The sequence below is a fragment of the Molothrus ater genome, chromosome 3 (genome assembly GCF_012460135.2).
Source record: "Molothrus ater isolate BHLD 08-10-18 breed brown headed cowbird chromosome 3, BPBGC_Mater_1.1, whole genome shotgun sequence".
Lineage (NCBI taxonomy): Eukaryota > Metazoa > Chordata > Aves > Passeriformes > Icteridae > Molothrus > Molothrus ater.
Window position 1 is genome coordinate 100,636,508 of NC_050480.2, and position 15,081 is coordinate 100,651,588.

At 35.1% G+C, this 15,081-nt stretch overlaps 1 protein-coding gene across 7 annotated transcripts in view; it reads right to left on the reverse strand.

Moving 5' to 3' along the window:
- Positions 1-1,273: 1,273 nt before the first annotated feature.
- Positions 1,274-15,081, reverse strand: part of MAP3K7 (mitogen-activated protein kinase kinase kinase 7) — a 49,149-nt gene continuing 35,341 nt past the window's right edge. For 4 of the 7 annotated variants that reach the window (XM_036380849.2, XM_036380848.2, XM_036380847.2 and 1 more), the window contains 5 exons: positions 9,980-10,088; positions 8,021-8,107; positions 7,150-7,211; positions 6,494-6,609; positions 1,274-4,450 (listed from right to left, as the gene is read on the reverse strand). In XM_036380849.2, coding sequence (XP_036236742.1) covers positions 4,270-4,450; positions 6,494-6,609; positions 7,150-7,211; positions 8,021-8,107; positions 9,980-10,088 — 555 coding nt within the window. In that variant the 3' untranslated portion in view covers positions 1,274-4,269. The remainder of the gene's footprint in view (positions 4,451-6,493; positions 6,610-7,149; positions 7,212-8,020; positions 8,108-9,979; positions 10,089-15,081) is intronic. The other 3 variants (XM_036380851.2, XM_036380850.2, XM_036380852.2) reach the window with 1 other exon arrangement.

Sequence of the window (15,081 nt, forward strand, 5' to 3'; positions counted from 1 at the left end):
TTTAAGACAGTATTTTATTAATAATTAAAAATTAAAACTACTTAGTCTAAATTCCTTTTTGCCCTTTCATTAAGTACTGCTCCATGACCAGATAGATGTAGGTTCAAAATCAAAACATTTGTAGCAAACCTCTCCAAGTTCAGTGGAGGATGTGAATTGTCCCTGCAAGAAGCAGGAAACTGCTACACAGGCACAGAAAATATGATGCACTCTCACACCTCTATTTATCTGCCTCTAAAGAATGTGATCTTCACAGGCATAGAATATCACCCATCTAGTCACATTACTGAAGTAAATAAAAACTAAAGAAAGCTCTGATTTTGGAAAAAGATATCTATCAATTCCGATTTGATATATGCAGCTCTCTACAGAATCACAGAATCACTGAGGTTGGGAAAGACCTCTGAGATCATCAAGTCCAACCTATGACTGAAACCACCACGTCAACCAGACCATGGCATCAAGTGCCACCTTCAGCCTTTCCTTAGGCATCTTCAGGGACAGTGACTCTACCACCTCCCTGGGTAGCCTGTTCCAAAGTCTAATCACTCCTTCTGTGAAAAAATTCCTCCTAATGTCCAACCTCAATCTCCCCTGGCATATTTTAAGGCTGTGTCCCCTGTCCTGTTGGTGGTTGCCTGTGAGCAGAGGCTGACCCCCACATGGCTGCATCCTCCTTTCAGGTAGGTAAGAACACACAAACAGGTAACCCTGTGTTTACATTTGAATATACATCTACACAGGTTTGCTTTTCTAACATCCTCCTTGCCAACCAGCTCACCAGGGATATCTCTATTCTGAGAGGTTGGGTATGCCACACCTTTTTCTTTCCCCTTGTTTTTTCAAACTTTCCTGGCAAGTTACAGCAGGGCACCTGAAAGGATCAAGCTGTTCAGAACACTTCAGAACACATCTTAAGCACAATTTTGTGATCTTCACAGGCAATGAGACACTTTTGGGGGTCATCTCTGTCTCTGGTATGGCAACGGAACCTCACAAGCTGCAACATCCATTATGAACAAAACAGGTAAGTTACAGGGAATGGAATTTTTCTGACCTTAACAACAGAAGACAAGCACTTAGCTCTTTGCACTACATCCACAAGGTAGATGTGGCATACTTAAAATATCTTTATACTCAATTATGAGTAAGACTATTCATCCTACACCCTAGTTCTGCACACAGGGAACAACTGCACGATGATTATCTTCCACCCAGTGTGGGATTCCATGAGAGATGGATGCTCTGGCAAGTGTTGGGGCATTACTACATGTTTGTGGAAGTCTCTCAGCTTTTATTAATTTGACTCCTGACAAAGCAGTAAAACCCTGTAACAGAAACCCACACTGCTCATTCCTGAATCATATGAAATCATTCACCATTTTATGTACAAGTTTTGAATTACAATCTTCAACTCCTCATCAGAAAAAATAACAAACCAAAAAGCCTAAAAAACCATTTTCAGAAGAACTGCATAGTATACAGAAGCATACTTCAATTACAAAATATCTTACAGAACACAGACTGTAACAAAAAGCAGAGCCTGTTACCTTTTCTGAGAAGGCAGTGCCCAGCCCAAAGTAGATGATTCACCTCCATTATTAGAGGAACAGCTTTAACTGAACAGAGGAGTACATGAAAAAAGTTCCTGAACAGTCCAAATAGTTTAACAGAAGAATAAAAGTACATTTGTAAACAACTTTAAAACAAGAACCTTATGAAAACAATAAAGGTCACTGAAAGTTAAGCTGTTAAAACTCTTCTTAGCCCAAGCTGCCGTGTTTTACCCTTATAGTTTTTTTTATGATAAACAAAATTTTTCATATGAAAAACTTCAGTGAGAAATCTGGGCAAGTATTTTTAAAATTTTTGGTAAAATTAAGAAAAGGACAATTTGAAGGCAAAAAGTCAAACTCCAAATTTCTTTTGCAAATTAAGAGTGATAAAACCAAACTATTGATTGAAGCCAAAAATGCATGGTAGCACAGCACTTATTTTATAATCTGAGACCCTTTTTGATGTAAACCCTGGAAAATCATTAACAATTGCTAGAAATTACTTTTGTATTATGTACCATTAATTTTTCACTGCATTCACTTCCATTATTCAAACCTTGCCATAAAGTGACTTTTCACATACAACAGATTGACCTTAAGCATATCTCTTGTACTACACAGCAAAAATGTAAAAACTGAGAAATGATTTTGTGTATGTAACTATCAATGCCTCTGAAGTTGAGCATCAGTATTTATGCTGCTCTACTTAATGCTTCAGCATATGTTAAGTAAGCTGCTGATCACTGAGTGTCTCCATTTTGGTAGACAGACAGATGTATGTGAACAGCAATGCTTTGGATAACTTGTGCTATTCCTAATACTAGAGTTATTTTCTCCCTCAATTACATTTTGCTATAAATATGTGTGCCCTTAAGTTGATCCCAATATCAGTTTCAGCTAACTAATCAAATTATCTGTTAAGGTTTTGGGAATGAGAACCCTTCCTTTATTTAAATAAAATGAGGGAAAGGTTTCTAACTCCCAAAGCTTTGCCAACAATAGATTTATTTTCAAGACAGGATGTCCAGTAAGTTGTTCGTCCTCTTTGCTGTTCACAGATAAGCACAACTGTAGTAATGGTTTTTATCAAGTAGGCAGGAAGAGAAAGAGAAAATAGTAGGAGGTTTTTCCCCTTAAGGTTTTTCCAAGTTCTGCTCATGGGTATGAGTAACTATTCCTTTGAAATAAGTGTACTTCGAATTTCAGATTACTTCTCTTTTATTTATAGGGCTCAGCAGCTAAAGTTCAATTCCCTATTTTAATTTTGCAAACAAGTGTTATTAAAACCCTGCCTGTAACTGAGAACATCAAGAAATTATGTATGTATATAAGGAGTAATTTAGCATTGTATATAGAAGTGTCTCATTTTTGTACCAGTTAAAAGTTAATTCATAATCCAAATAATCAATCTGCTATGTAAACAAGTAATTATTTTCTCCTATGTAATAATGGTAAATATCAACACTGAGCATTACATATTCCACTCCACCTCATTAAACGCAATTCTTCAGTCACAAAGGCAGCAGGCATTCTGTAATGAGCTTCTTCTGAGCTATGTTCAAATGAGTGGAATAACTGAGATTGCTGATAGAGGTCTAAGCTATTTCCCCCATTTTCTTAATAGTTTCCACTATTCTCATATTGAACTCCATTTTATAATTTGCTATTTAAATAAGTAATTTCCCCACACTCTTTCCCCACTCTATCCAAAACAAACTTATTTACATTTATGGTAAATGCTTTTCATCAAATAACTTTAAGAAAAAAAAAACCTCTTGAAACAAAATCAATAACGGAGCAAAAACATAGAGGGAGCAAGTATTTCAAGTAGTGTATTAATTTTCTTTCTGAATTTTCTTTCAAAGATTATACAGGGACAAAAGTTTTAAAAGTTTGAAACACACTTTTACATATTTTTGATGATATCTCTCTTACACAAGGGACCAATTCTGTCCCATGTATAAAGTGTGTATTGTGTAAAGTGATCACCTTCCTAACTTTTGGCCCGTATTTAAATAAAACTGCATGTCATTCACCCCAAGAAAGTAAACAAAATACAGCCTTTTACTTAAAATATTTTATGAATGCAAGACTACAAGAAATATATTAGTCAAAATGCAGGGCTATCAAGCACTGAACTGAGAATGCAGGCATCAGCTTGCCTACCATTTTGCATGTGGAAAAATACACTGTCTACAGGTAAAAGGCACCACTAATGCATCATGAATTACTCTGATCAGCCAATATCACCTCTGCAGCTTGCTGCATGTTTCAGTTTATTATGAAAATAATCATCATAATAATAGTTTGAGATGAGACACTGGAACAAAACCATTCTTAAACAGGAAAGTCTTTTTTTTTTGCTCTTACTGAGGCAACACCAAAAACTAAAAGTAAGTTCTCACAATAGCAGCCTCCTCAACACTTGTTAGGCTAGCCTTCACACAAGGAGCATGCAAACAGCCACTCTTCTTGCTTTAAATTGAGGGCCATTGGTTAATTCAAGTCACTGTTTTTTCACTCTATTCAATTAACCTGTTGAACTGGATTTCACCTAGAAAAAAGAAAATTAAATGATGTTAAGCGTAGCAGACGTACAGATCACACCAAGAAGCTAACACTCATGAGTTGTCATAATAAGGGATAATAATAACAATAAAAAAAAAAATCAGTCTTTTCTGTGCATATATTTCATTTGAAAGGTCCCAGGAAATCATGATGTGCCTGGCCGCTTCTGTTGCTGATTTCTGATGACCTCTAATTGTTTTTTGCATTGCTGATAGTATGTTGAGAGACTTTTGTTTTCATCTAACAGCTTTTTATGTTCTTGTACCAGACGGGATGTATTTTGCTGGTCTTTTTCATCCTGGTCCAGTTCTGCTATTAGTTCTTGTCTGAAATGGGAAAAAAAAAGTCATTGTCATTTATGTTCTATTTTCATTTGTGTGTAGATGACTTCATATGTTTCAAATCAGTATTTGATTATCAATCTGAACTCACAGCTGGTGATATTCTGTGCAAAAGAAGTTGACAAAAGAATGTTATTCTTTAATGTAGAATGGGGAAAAATTCCCTTCCAAATCAAATCCACATTTGAACTTTAAAACAGCTGAGGACTTAGCCTCAGCCTCTAAACCTGTCCTTCAGATAATGTCTTTCAGATGTAGTTTTACAGGTCACAGTAAAATACCTAAGGAGCCACATAAAATTTCATGAATATATTCAACTCCAATTTTAGATATCTATATGCACATTTTAAACCTCTAAAAGGCAACTTCAAATACAAAATTGCAGTAATTTTTGTAACTTTTTAGTGAAGTGCTATTTTCTATCTGGACTTGAACTTATTAAAGCAGTGGAAAAGTAGAATCAAGGAAATTACTTCTGTAACTGGCATTTCCCATTATTTATGCTGTAAGTGTTCAACATGTTTTTTTAGCAAAGATTTTAGAGGCCTACACACACTGATAATCTTGTTGTAATTTATTCTGCAAAACTGATGTGGCAGTTTGTTTTACTATTTTGTTATGAGGTGACAAGAAGGAAAGCTGCCAGCAATATTTTCGCAACAAAATAGCAAAGGAGAAAGTTAATTAATTATTGCCATATGGTTTTTAACTACAGTTAAAGAAAATTTAGTAATTATATGAGGTTTGAACTAATAACTACCTTAACCAGCATTAAATTCATCCATCACAACATCTTTTTTTGTTTTAACACTTATGGACAATTACATTCTGACTAAGAAAAAACTTTTTGGAAGAAATGTGAACACAAACTTCCTAGAAAAAAAAAACCAGTAGGAATCTAAAAGCAGAAAATTAACAGTTTTGAAATAAATATATTTTAAATAATTTATTGACCATTGGGGACAACATAAATAGAATCAAAATTAAGATATTAACTCTAGCATCATTATCTCCTCATCAGATCTAAAAATCCTAGTTACATGTTAAAAAACCAAATTGTTCACAGAATACTAAGCCCAAAGTGAATATGTGATAGGAGTTCAATCTTGCAGTAACATTTTCCTCCCATTCTGTATGCTATTTCTACTGTACAAAAGGTACACACATTTTTCTCATTAGCTAATCCACAAACACCAAGGCAAGATCCTTACTACCAGCTGCCAGTGGCTTGGACACTGGTGGGTCACAAGCTGATTATTTGGTCTAGTGCGTGACTATGACCTCTGAACTGGTCCCCAGCATCAGGAAACAGAACACAACAGAACCTGTTATGAACTCAGATTCTGAATCAGCAATAATTTTTGACCTAATACAACAATATGTGCAGCTGCTTTACTTGTACATGTAAACACTGCAAGAGGAAAGACTTTATTTCCAACACACAAGGAGAAGGCACATAACAGCTTTAAAGCATCAGGTCCTCAAGCCATGGCAGAAAAATCTAAGATGAATGTTGATAATACAGTTGTAAATGCAGAGCTTGACCAAAGTCAGAGATATGATTAAAACTAACTGCAAAATGAGTAACACTGACATCTTACCCAAAATGCTATAATCCGTTAACTAAACAATTCTCTATAAATTGCAACTGAAAATACTTTAATGGACAGTGTAGCCAATTAAATTCCAAGGTTCATTAACAGTTCAGGTGTTTCATTTGAGATGATAAAATCAAACATTACAAGTTTGTTACTCCTTATGTAGGACTTGTCCAGAAGAGTTGTCTTGATATTGATTAGAACTTTCAATTACCTGCTCTAAATATTTCATCTGTACTGAGCAGCTCAGTATTCCTGAGTTTAAGGTTGGAAAATAATTATGCCCTACGGAATGTTACTTCATAAAGCCAGAAATAATAGTCACAGTGACTATCATTTACTTTTTATTATGTATTTTTATTATTATACACAGACTTTGTGGATAGGAAAGACATAGAAGAACAGAAAAGGTTAAACACATTTCACTTACTTCCTCTGCAACAGCAATGCAATTTCTGTCTGAACTTTCATATATTCTTGTGCCATTTTGCAGTGCTGTTCAAACACAGCCATAGATTCTTTGGAGTTTGGGCATGGTGCGAGAGGCTGAAAATAAATCAGACATGTAAAAGACTAATGAACTGATATCTTAGTAAATAGTGTGTTAGAATGTCTCTGCAGTGTATTTATAACAGTCTTTTAAAAACCAGTAAGCATTTAAAAATAAGTGTTAAACCATCCCCTGGAAAATATTACTGCACCGATGTCAAAGTTTACTCAAATCTGAAGTTTTTAATCTGACACTTGTCACAAAAATCAGAGCAACATTTAATCCCACACACAAAAAATAAAGTGTATACAACAATTTGATTCAGTAACACTCAAGCAAATAATGTCTTATTTTGACAGTCAAACTCAGCTTATATTTGGTTTTAGGGATCATGTTTCCCAGGGCTTGTTTTTAATAGCTTGATCAAACCTGAGTCAACCAATCTCAGATTACATAATATATTTTTTTAGCCTTGGTCAAAAATTAGACAGAACATAAACCCAGGTAAATATGTGGCACTATATTTTGCAGCCCCAAAGTCACATGTTGGAATGAAATGCAAACTTGAGAATCTAATTAAACTGTATATTTATTACCTGTAACTGATGATCTAATGTGAGATATGCCATTGGGATGGAGTTATCTGACCCATTGGTCTCTGTAAAAACACCAAGAAAACTTTAATGTATTTAAAAAGAGTTAATTCTATTCTTACAGGGCAAAAACAAGAAGTCTAAGTAATTACACAATACACAATCTGAATGTGGATAAGCAGATGGAAATAGCAGTGTTCCAATCCCAAGGCAGATGAATCATTTTGTTTTTCTGATAGTTAAGAACATCAAAAGTATGGTCTATCACATCAAGAAAAAAAAATTATGGTTACCAACCTACATTTCTAGAAGCCATGTAACAGCACACAGATTTTAAAAATACCATTTTTGTACAGTTTGTGATCATTTCTGTTTATAAAAAATTTGCCATTTCATTCTTGTTTATGAAGGATCAGCCAGCCAGCCCATGCATCTAATGATTTTAAAATTAGAAGCTGTGCAAATCAGCTCTGCCAAAATAAAATAAGCACAACCTCCTGCTCAGTTTTGAAACCTGCTCCCAGCGAGGTCTCTAAGTATCTTCCTCACAACATGCTCTGGGGCATCTTCTCTGCTCCATACATATACTTTGTGGGTAGCAAAGAACCCAATAATCGGTCTGTCCCCTGGGCATGGCTGCTCTCCTTACACTGCAGTTGCTCTGGATTTCTCTAGAGCTTTCATTCCAGATTTAGTACGTTTCTGCATTCTTATCTTTCAGTAGCCCACAATCTGGGGATCACAAGGTTACTGTTAAGCTTTAAGAGACACAGGAGTAAAGACACATGGAGAAACTACTGATTTTACAGCCGCATAATTGCTACTAGAGGATTATATGGAGGAGGGTAGGTGGGAAAAAAAAGGGGCTGCTTACCCATACCCCAAAAGCACCTGCCACAGAGCAGTCGTGGTAGAGAAACTAAGGTGTTGCCCTCAAAGACTATGCTATTTCCAAGAGCAGCTTCAAAAGGAAACAGAAATAAGAGGGTGGGAATGGAGAAAAAGTGGTTAAGTGTATGCTTGTAAGGAAACTGGAAGGTGGTAAAAACAAAAAGGAAAAAGAAAAAGAAAACAACCCTAAAACCAGAGACTTAATCACCACGGTATCTTAAATGCAATCAACATGAGAAGTCCTTCCCTACATTAGACTATTGCCATATACGGATATTGTGACAATGAATTGCAATGCTTCAAAAATACATCAATACATGTCAGTGCTTCAGGCGACATTCCCAAGTGTTTCAGCACCGCGTCCCAGTACTACTGCAAATTCTCCTTGATTGACCAGATACGGCTGCATCCTTGTTTTATCACTTTGCTTCATAAAATTAAAAACATAGCATCTTTTACAGAAAACCAATATTATTTCTCTCCTCAGAAATTTGAACAATTCTTTGTGCACGGCCTACATAAACCTAACAAGAAAAAATACACATATGGCACATTCTGTGTTTACCTGAGTATAAGGTGACCATTTTCTGTGGGCCAGAAAACAAACTTGACTTTTAGCTCCAGTGCTGTGCTGCATTTGAGACCAAAAACTTGGCACAAACTTTTGTTGCACTGGCTTATGATTTGCAGCTTTTGGTTCCCAATGAACTCTTGACTGGATAAGAGCTTGCTTCCAATGCGGGGCAGCAATTCCCATTAGTGCCCACTGCCTAAAGCAACTCAGGGTCCATGCTGCACAAGAGGGCCCAGGGTGGGCTGCAGCAGTGGGGAAGGGCTTGGGAAAGTTATGAGTGACAAGGCACTGACTTGTGGTCAGGCAAAGCAACAAAGGACAGAAAGAAGAAAACAGGGAAGCAAAACACAAGAGTGTGCTGTCCTCCCACTAACACAGGGAAAAAAGAAAAGTACATCTTACATAATCACCTTATATTCAGTAAAATGCAAGTGTGTAAATATACATACATATTTATGTATATATACATATGCTTGTGCAAGAGTCAGTCATCACACGAATTTCCATTTTGCAGTTGGTTACAGGAAAAGAGTCTGATCATCAAGATGAAAATATCGTAAGAAAAAGATTACAGCATTTGAGGCACTCTGAAGTACCATCTTGAGACTAAATTTAAGATTCAACATGTACATTTCGGTATCAAAAATGTAATTTTTATTTATACCCAAAACTGAATTTGTGGGGATCCATTTTTTCCTGCATTCCAGTACAGGTTCTTTTCATAACAGAATACATTATGACTTTTAAAATCAAACTCAATTATCTTCATTCTTTATCTTATTTTATAACAAAAGAGCAGTGATGCTACAGTAGAAGTATTTACAATGTTTCTACAGACATGTGTTCGTGCATTTAAAACCAGCAATTTTGTGTGCACATGTATATCCTGCATAAGCAAAATTACAAGAGGTGGTTAACAGGAGTAACCCACTCCAGATGATACTCACCTACATAACATTTAATTCCAGATGTCAGGGCAATGAAATCTTTATATGTGCACTGAAAATACAACTGGACAAGACTAAAATGTTCTAAGATGTCTATTCCCCTAATTCTCCAAAACCACACTAAAAAACGACAGCTAATAAGATGCTCATTAAGTGTTATTATCACTGCAATTTACAGTGCTTTCTTACAAGCAAAATGTTTACAAGTTTATGTAATTTACCAATCTATAAATAAGTATTCTTACAGTGTATGTGAAAAACAAGGCAGTAATGTAATGATTAGATTTAAGCAGAACTTAAAAAAATCATGATCTTCATTGCTTACTTTTATTAATGTCTGAGCACACACCCCATACCACAATCAAATAAATATTTAAATTTTTTTACAGGCAAAAAATTTACACAATAAACAAAGGATTACCTGCATCATCTGGTGTCCATGGATTACGTGTTGGCTTTTCAGAGGTTGGTCCCGAGGTAGTGATCATTCTCACACTAGGACTAGATGATCTACTGCTGTTTCTACTCTCCTGAAATGACAAAATAAAACAAAATGACAAGTTAACAGAAGATTTTTTGAGAAGTTCATTAAAAAGAAAAAAAGTTGAAGAAATATGAACCTATAATCCTCCTTAAAAATACTTTCCCATTTCCCTCCCCAAGCTTTTACCCTGAATGCTCTCCTGATGGTTTGGTCAACTTTACATGCATTGCAGGGATAATTTCATCCCCACTTCTTCTTTACTGTGTAAAAGAAATTGATACAATTTTGCTATTCAGCATAACAAAAAGCAATGCTGAACAGTGTGTTCAAGATCTTTATAGAAAATCATGACAATATGTCTAGTGATTTTTGCACCATTGTTCAGTGAAATCTAGCAGCTCTGTAACATAAAGAGGAAATGAAGTTTGTTTCCAACGTTTAATTAATGAATGAACTACACTCAATAAAAGGAATACAGCTTAGTAGCTGCACTAGACTACCATGTATTAATCTACAGTTTTCTTCTGGTTCTTTTGTTAACTCAGAGGTTATGTGATTAATCTTCAGAAAATGTGAAAAAAGAAATCAAAAGGATCAGTCAATTGAAGCACATCAATCAGAAAATGAGTACATGCTCCCTCGTGAAGCAGTTTAAGAACTAAACCAAAATTCTGAAGGTTTTTTCATGTACTGTTTGACTCCTCCAATCTTTTTGTTTACCAAAGCACAAAAACATAATACAGATTTCATTATTCTTCTAAGCTGCTTTTTCAGAAATTTTATTTACAATATATATGTTTCTATTTCACATACCCCCTCAGTGACATTAAATTAACACAGTAATGGATTTAAGACTATAAGCCCCAGCAAGTTTCTCAGAAAAATATGAAGTAAAAGGAAAGACGCTATTAAAATACAACTATTTTCAGGATGGTGTATTTATCATGAAATGATTCATTAAATGACTCCATTTTTCAAAATAAGCACTCAAATATACATTAACTAGAAACTGTATTTCTTTATGACTTTATTTCCAAATATCCTACTTTAATTTAAGCTTTAAAATTCAGGATTCTGGCCCAGAAATGATCCAAAGAATAACAAGATTATACACACTAAAACATCCATTATTTCAAATGCATACTCTTTCTTCTGTGATGTTTATTAAGCATTTTGTGTTTTATGTTATTATCTAGAAACAAGACAATAAACCATAGAAATAATCTGATGGATATTATCAAGATGATGGCATCAGATATTTTGAAAAATCTTTTGTATTGGAGTCTTTGTTGACATTAAGTAAGATTTAAGTTGCTGAACTTACTGTTAGCGTCCTCAAACATGAATGATAAACACACCCTGCTGATGTAAAAGATTAGAAGATAGAGAAAGCACTTGTAACAGCATGAAGGCCCCTTAAGCAAAAAGAGATTAGCTGAGTAACTATAGTGGATAGTGAAGGGCACCTGAGAAATACTCTAGTTACAGTAACTTCTCAGTGCTTTACCAGATTGTTTTGGTCCACCAACCAAAACCACATTTCTTTGATACCTTTATTTAGATGAAATTCAGTAGATGTAGAAATGAAGGAATGACATCTGAAGTATATCTAAGAAGCACTACAAAGCATAAGGGAAGCTTCCCAAGCTGAACACTGGTTAGATTACAGTGTTTGAGTGTTTGTTGAGATGCTTTAGGCCACCTGCATGGCAGCCCCTCTGACAGGTAAAGTCCATTGTATGGACTTTAGCAATGAATTCTGCTACCCCTTCATCCTTGCTTCCTCCAGACTTGCTAGCAGGTTACTCTCAAATCATCTTTGCCAGGTGGTCAAACCCTCATGGCATTCTTAGCTGCCATTTCTCAAACACTTACAGTCTTGAAAAGCAGGCATACTCTGAGTAATAATCTTCCCTGAAGCTTAATTTAAACAGGCAACATGATTTAAAGAAATCATCATTACTAGTTCTGTTTCTTCATCTCAACTGTGAATTTTATCTTGCTGTGAAAGGGGAGAAAAAAATCCAAATGTGCATCTGTGACAAATTTCACAATCTCATGGACAGAATGATTCATCTGTGTAATATCAGATCCCCAAATTATCCCACTTAGTTTGCATGCATGTGGGCATGTACATTCTGACCTTGCTTCTTAACTGTTCACATCAGCACATGGCTTTCTTTAATACAGTAATTTTTTTCACTTCAAAGTAAACTGTAAAAGTTATGAAGGCCCTGCAACAGTTACAACACCCCCTCTCCCCCAAAAACCAACAATGCCAAAACAAAACAAAACAATGTTTAAAAGAGGAAGCAGGTAGTTTTGGTGTTTATGGTAGTACTGTGAAAGATGAATACAAAACATCCAAACCAATAAAAGACACACAGGCAAGGAGATGGATACCACACTGAGCATCAGATCACAACCTGCAGATCTTGGATCATTATGTCAGATATGTTTCTCAGTATCCATATAAAACATGAAATTTTGTAAACACTGCATGCAGTATTAATGGCAATTTGCTGTATTCCTTCAAATCCCCAAAAATATTAGTCGTTGCAGTTAAGGGACTGCATGTTTCTATGTTGGAAAGGTGTTTAGGCAAGAGCAATAGCACCAGACAGATGACACACTAAAATGTTTCAAAATGCATGTACAGAGAAACAGGCAGAGAAACAATTCCATTCCAGAAAAAGAGAGAAATTAACAGAGAATCACAGTATATAGACAGAAACAAATGAAAATGTAGCATTTGATTTTAGAAGAGACAGTTGCATCAGTGATGTTTATGTCACTTGGAGTCCTTACTCAAGGACCAGTCTAAGGTCTCTAAGTGCTAAAATCTGTGAAAATTCAGACCTGAACACGTGTTCTCAACACCAAATCACGCTAACAGCTGATCCAAAGATGGAAAACCCTTGACCTAGCAAATTTCCTATCTAAACTGTTGATGCTGAGTAGTAAAACCCTCTGCAAAGCACTATTACTGTCTGCTGTTGAGAACACCAGTAAGAGAAATGCTGTTAAGCACCTTAAGTGTCTCAACAACATAAGCATTGTAATTGTCAGCCATACAAGCCACACAAAAAAATCTTCCAAGAGCACACAGACATAAAATAGACATACAATCATAAAACATACAAGGTGGTCAAATGAAAACAGACAAATAGGTACACAGGACCAAGAGTCTTGGACTACCCCTTTCAGGTAAGCACCCATATATAAAAATATTAATTAATAATATAAATATATATATTTATTTATATACAAGCCTTGTGTTTTCCTTCACCTTAAGAAAAATTCCATTCTGAATTGGAAAAACCTTTCTAATTAAAAACCTGTAGTAGCAACAGAACCATTTTCTATAGACACAGCAGCAATTTTCAGGAAAAATACATTCAGTAAAAATATTTCTGATCTGTTTTACTGTGTCAAATAGTTAAAAGCCAGAGAAGAGGCAGCATGGCAATCCTTCAATTTTGAGTGGGATAGGGCCTTTCATGGCCTGGGTGAGGGAGCAGAGGGGCCATGGCTGCTTGGTGAAGAAGGCTGTGCCTCAGAGTGGGTGTAAGGGAGAATGGAATGAGGGGAAGAAGGATGTTTGCAATGAAGGGAGGGAGGGGAAGGGGATTTTCACATTTGAAAGGATACCCTAGATATGGTATAGTGCATATGGGGAGATTGGATAAACTCACCAGAGCTATATCACTCAGATGCTTTTTCTGCTTTGGCTCGTAGATTGCTTATATGGATAGCAGCTCAAAATTTTTAATAAAAAATCAAGGCACTGAGGTCCAGATGTATAGAAACCCATAAAGATTAATCTTAAGTCTTTAGCCATAATTACACTGTGCTCTGTTTCTTCATTGTTTTCCAATTTTTTTAATATACAAGCATGTGTACATCAAAAGTTAGCATTAGTTTCAGCAGACTCCTCTATCTCTCTTCACATCAAAAAGGGGATAAAAATTCATTATTTGTTTATATGGACAGTGCAAAAATATCTTTGAAACTGCATTTTTCATGCATGTTAAAATATTATGTTTTCCAGATTTCACCATGTTTCCAAAGAAACTGCAGGATAGCAACAGACAATTGTAATTCTTTCACTTACATTTCCAATATGCACACTATCAGAAGTAAGAAAGTAAAATATGACTCTGGTACTTCTATAGACCCACAGGAGATATTGGTGAGCTAAACATAAAACAAAATTTCTGTATCCTTCTGTTCACAATGACAATTTAGCTAGAACACCCATATAAGCAGTAGAACAGCTTTCAAATAAAGATTATAATAATAGTTATTAAGATATGAAGCAAATGATGAAAATTTGAAATATCAACCATTCATTAAAATGAACAGAATGAAAACTTTTAAATAAAAAAGCTCTAATTAAATATATTCATACATCAATCAGCACAATTTGGTATAACTGATGTATTGTCACTTAATTTTTTCCCCTAAGTCTTGCATAATTTTAATTCTACAATTAAATGAATAGGCTAAATTAGTTCCTAAATTTTGCAGATTAATTTCTTTCTATTAAACCTGTCTTCTCTGAAGATATTAAAATATATTATGTAGACTTGTTATTTTCTAGTAAATGTACACAGTAAATTTGCTAATAACTACAGGCTTGATGAGGTTTCTGTGGCTATCATACTCCATGGAATTAAAGTAAAATCAAAGGTTATCTTCCTGGTAAATCAAAGGTTATCTTCCTGATAATTATACCCCCCAAGAATTACCACCCATTTTATATTATTGCAGTAGGCTGTTTAATAAGGAAACCTGATTAACCTGATCAATATGCTAAGCACCAGTATCCCACACTCACATAATAGTAGGAATCTCAAATCACACTAAGGACCAAATAGCCTCTGTGAATTGTTGAAGCAATTAAAAATACAAAATAACCACATCTGAATGAAGTATTAGCTATACTTTTCTCATTTAAAACTGAAATGAAACTAGGAGCATGTTATGTAGCATACCACTGTCTCTGTTTCCATGGCATTTACAATACCAGTCAAATA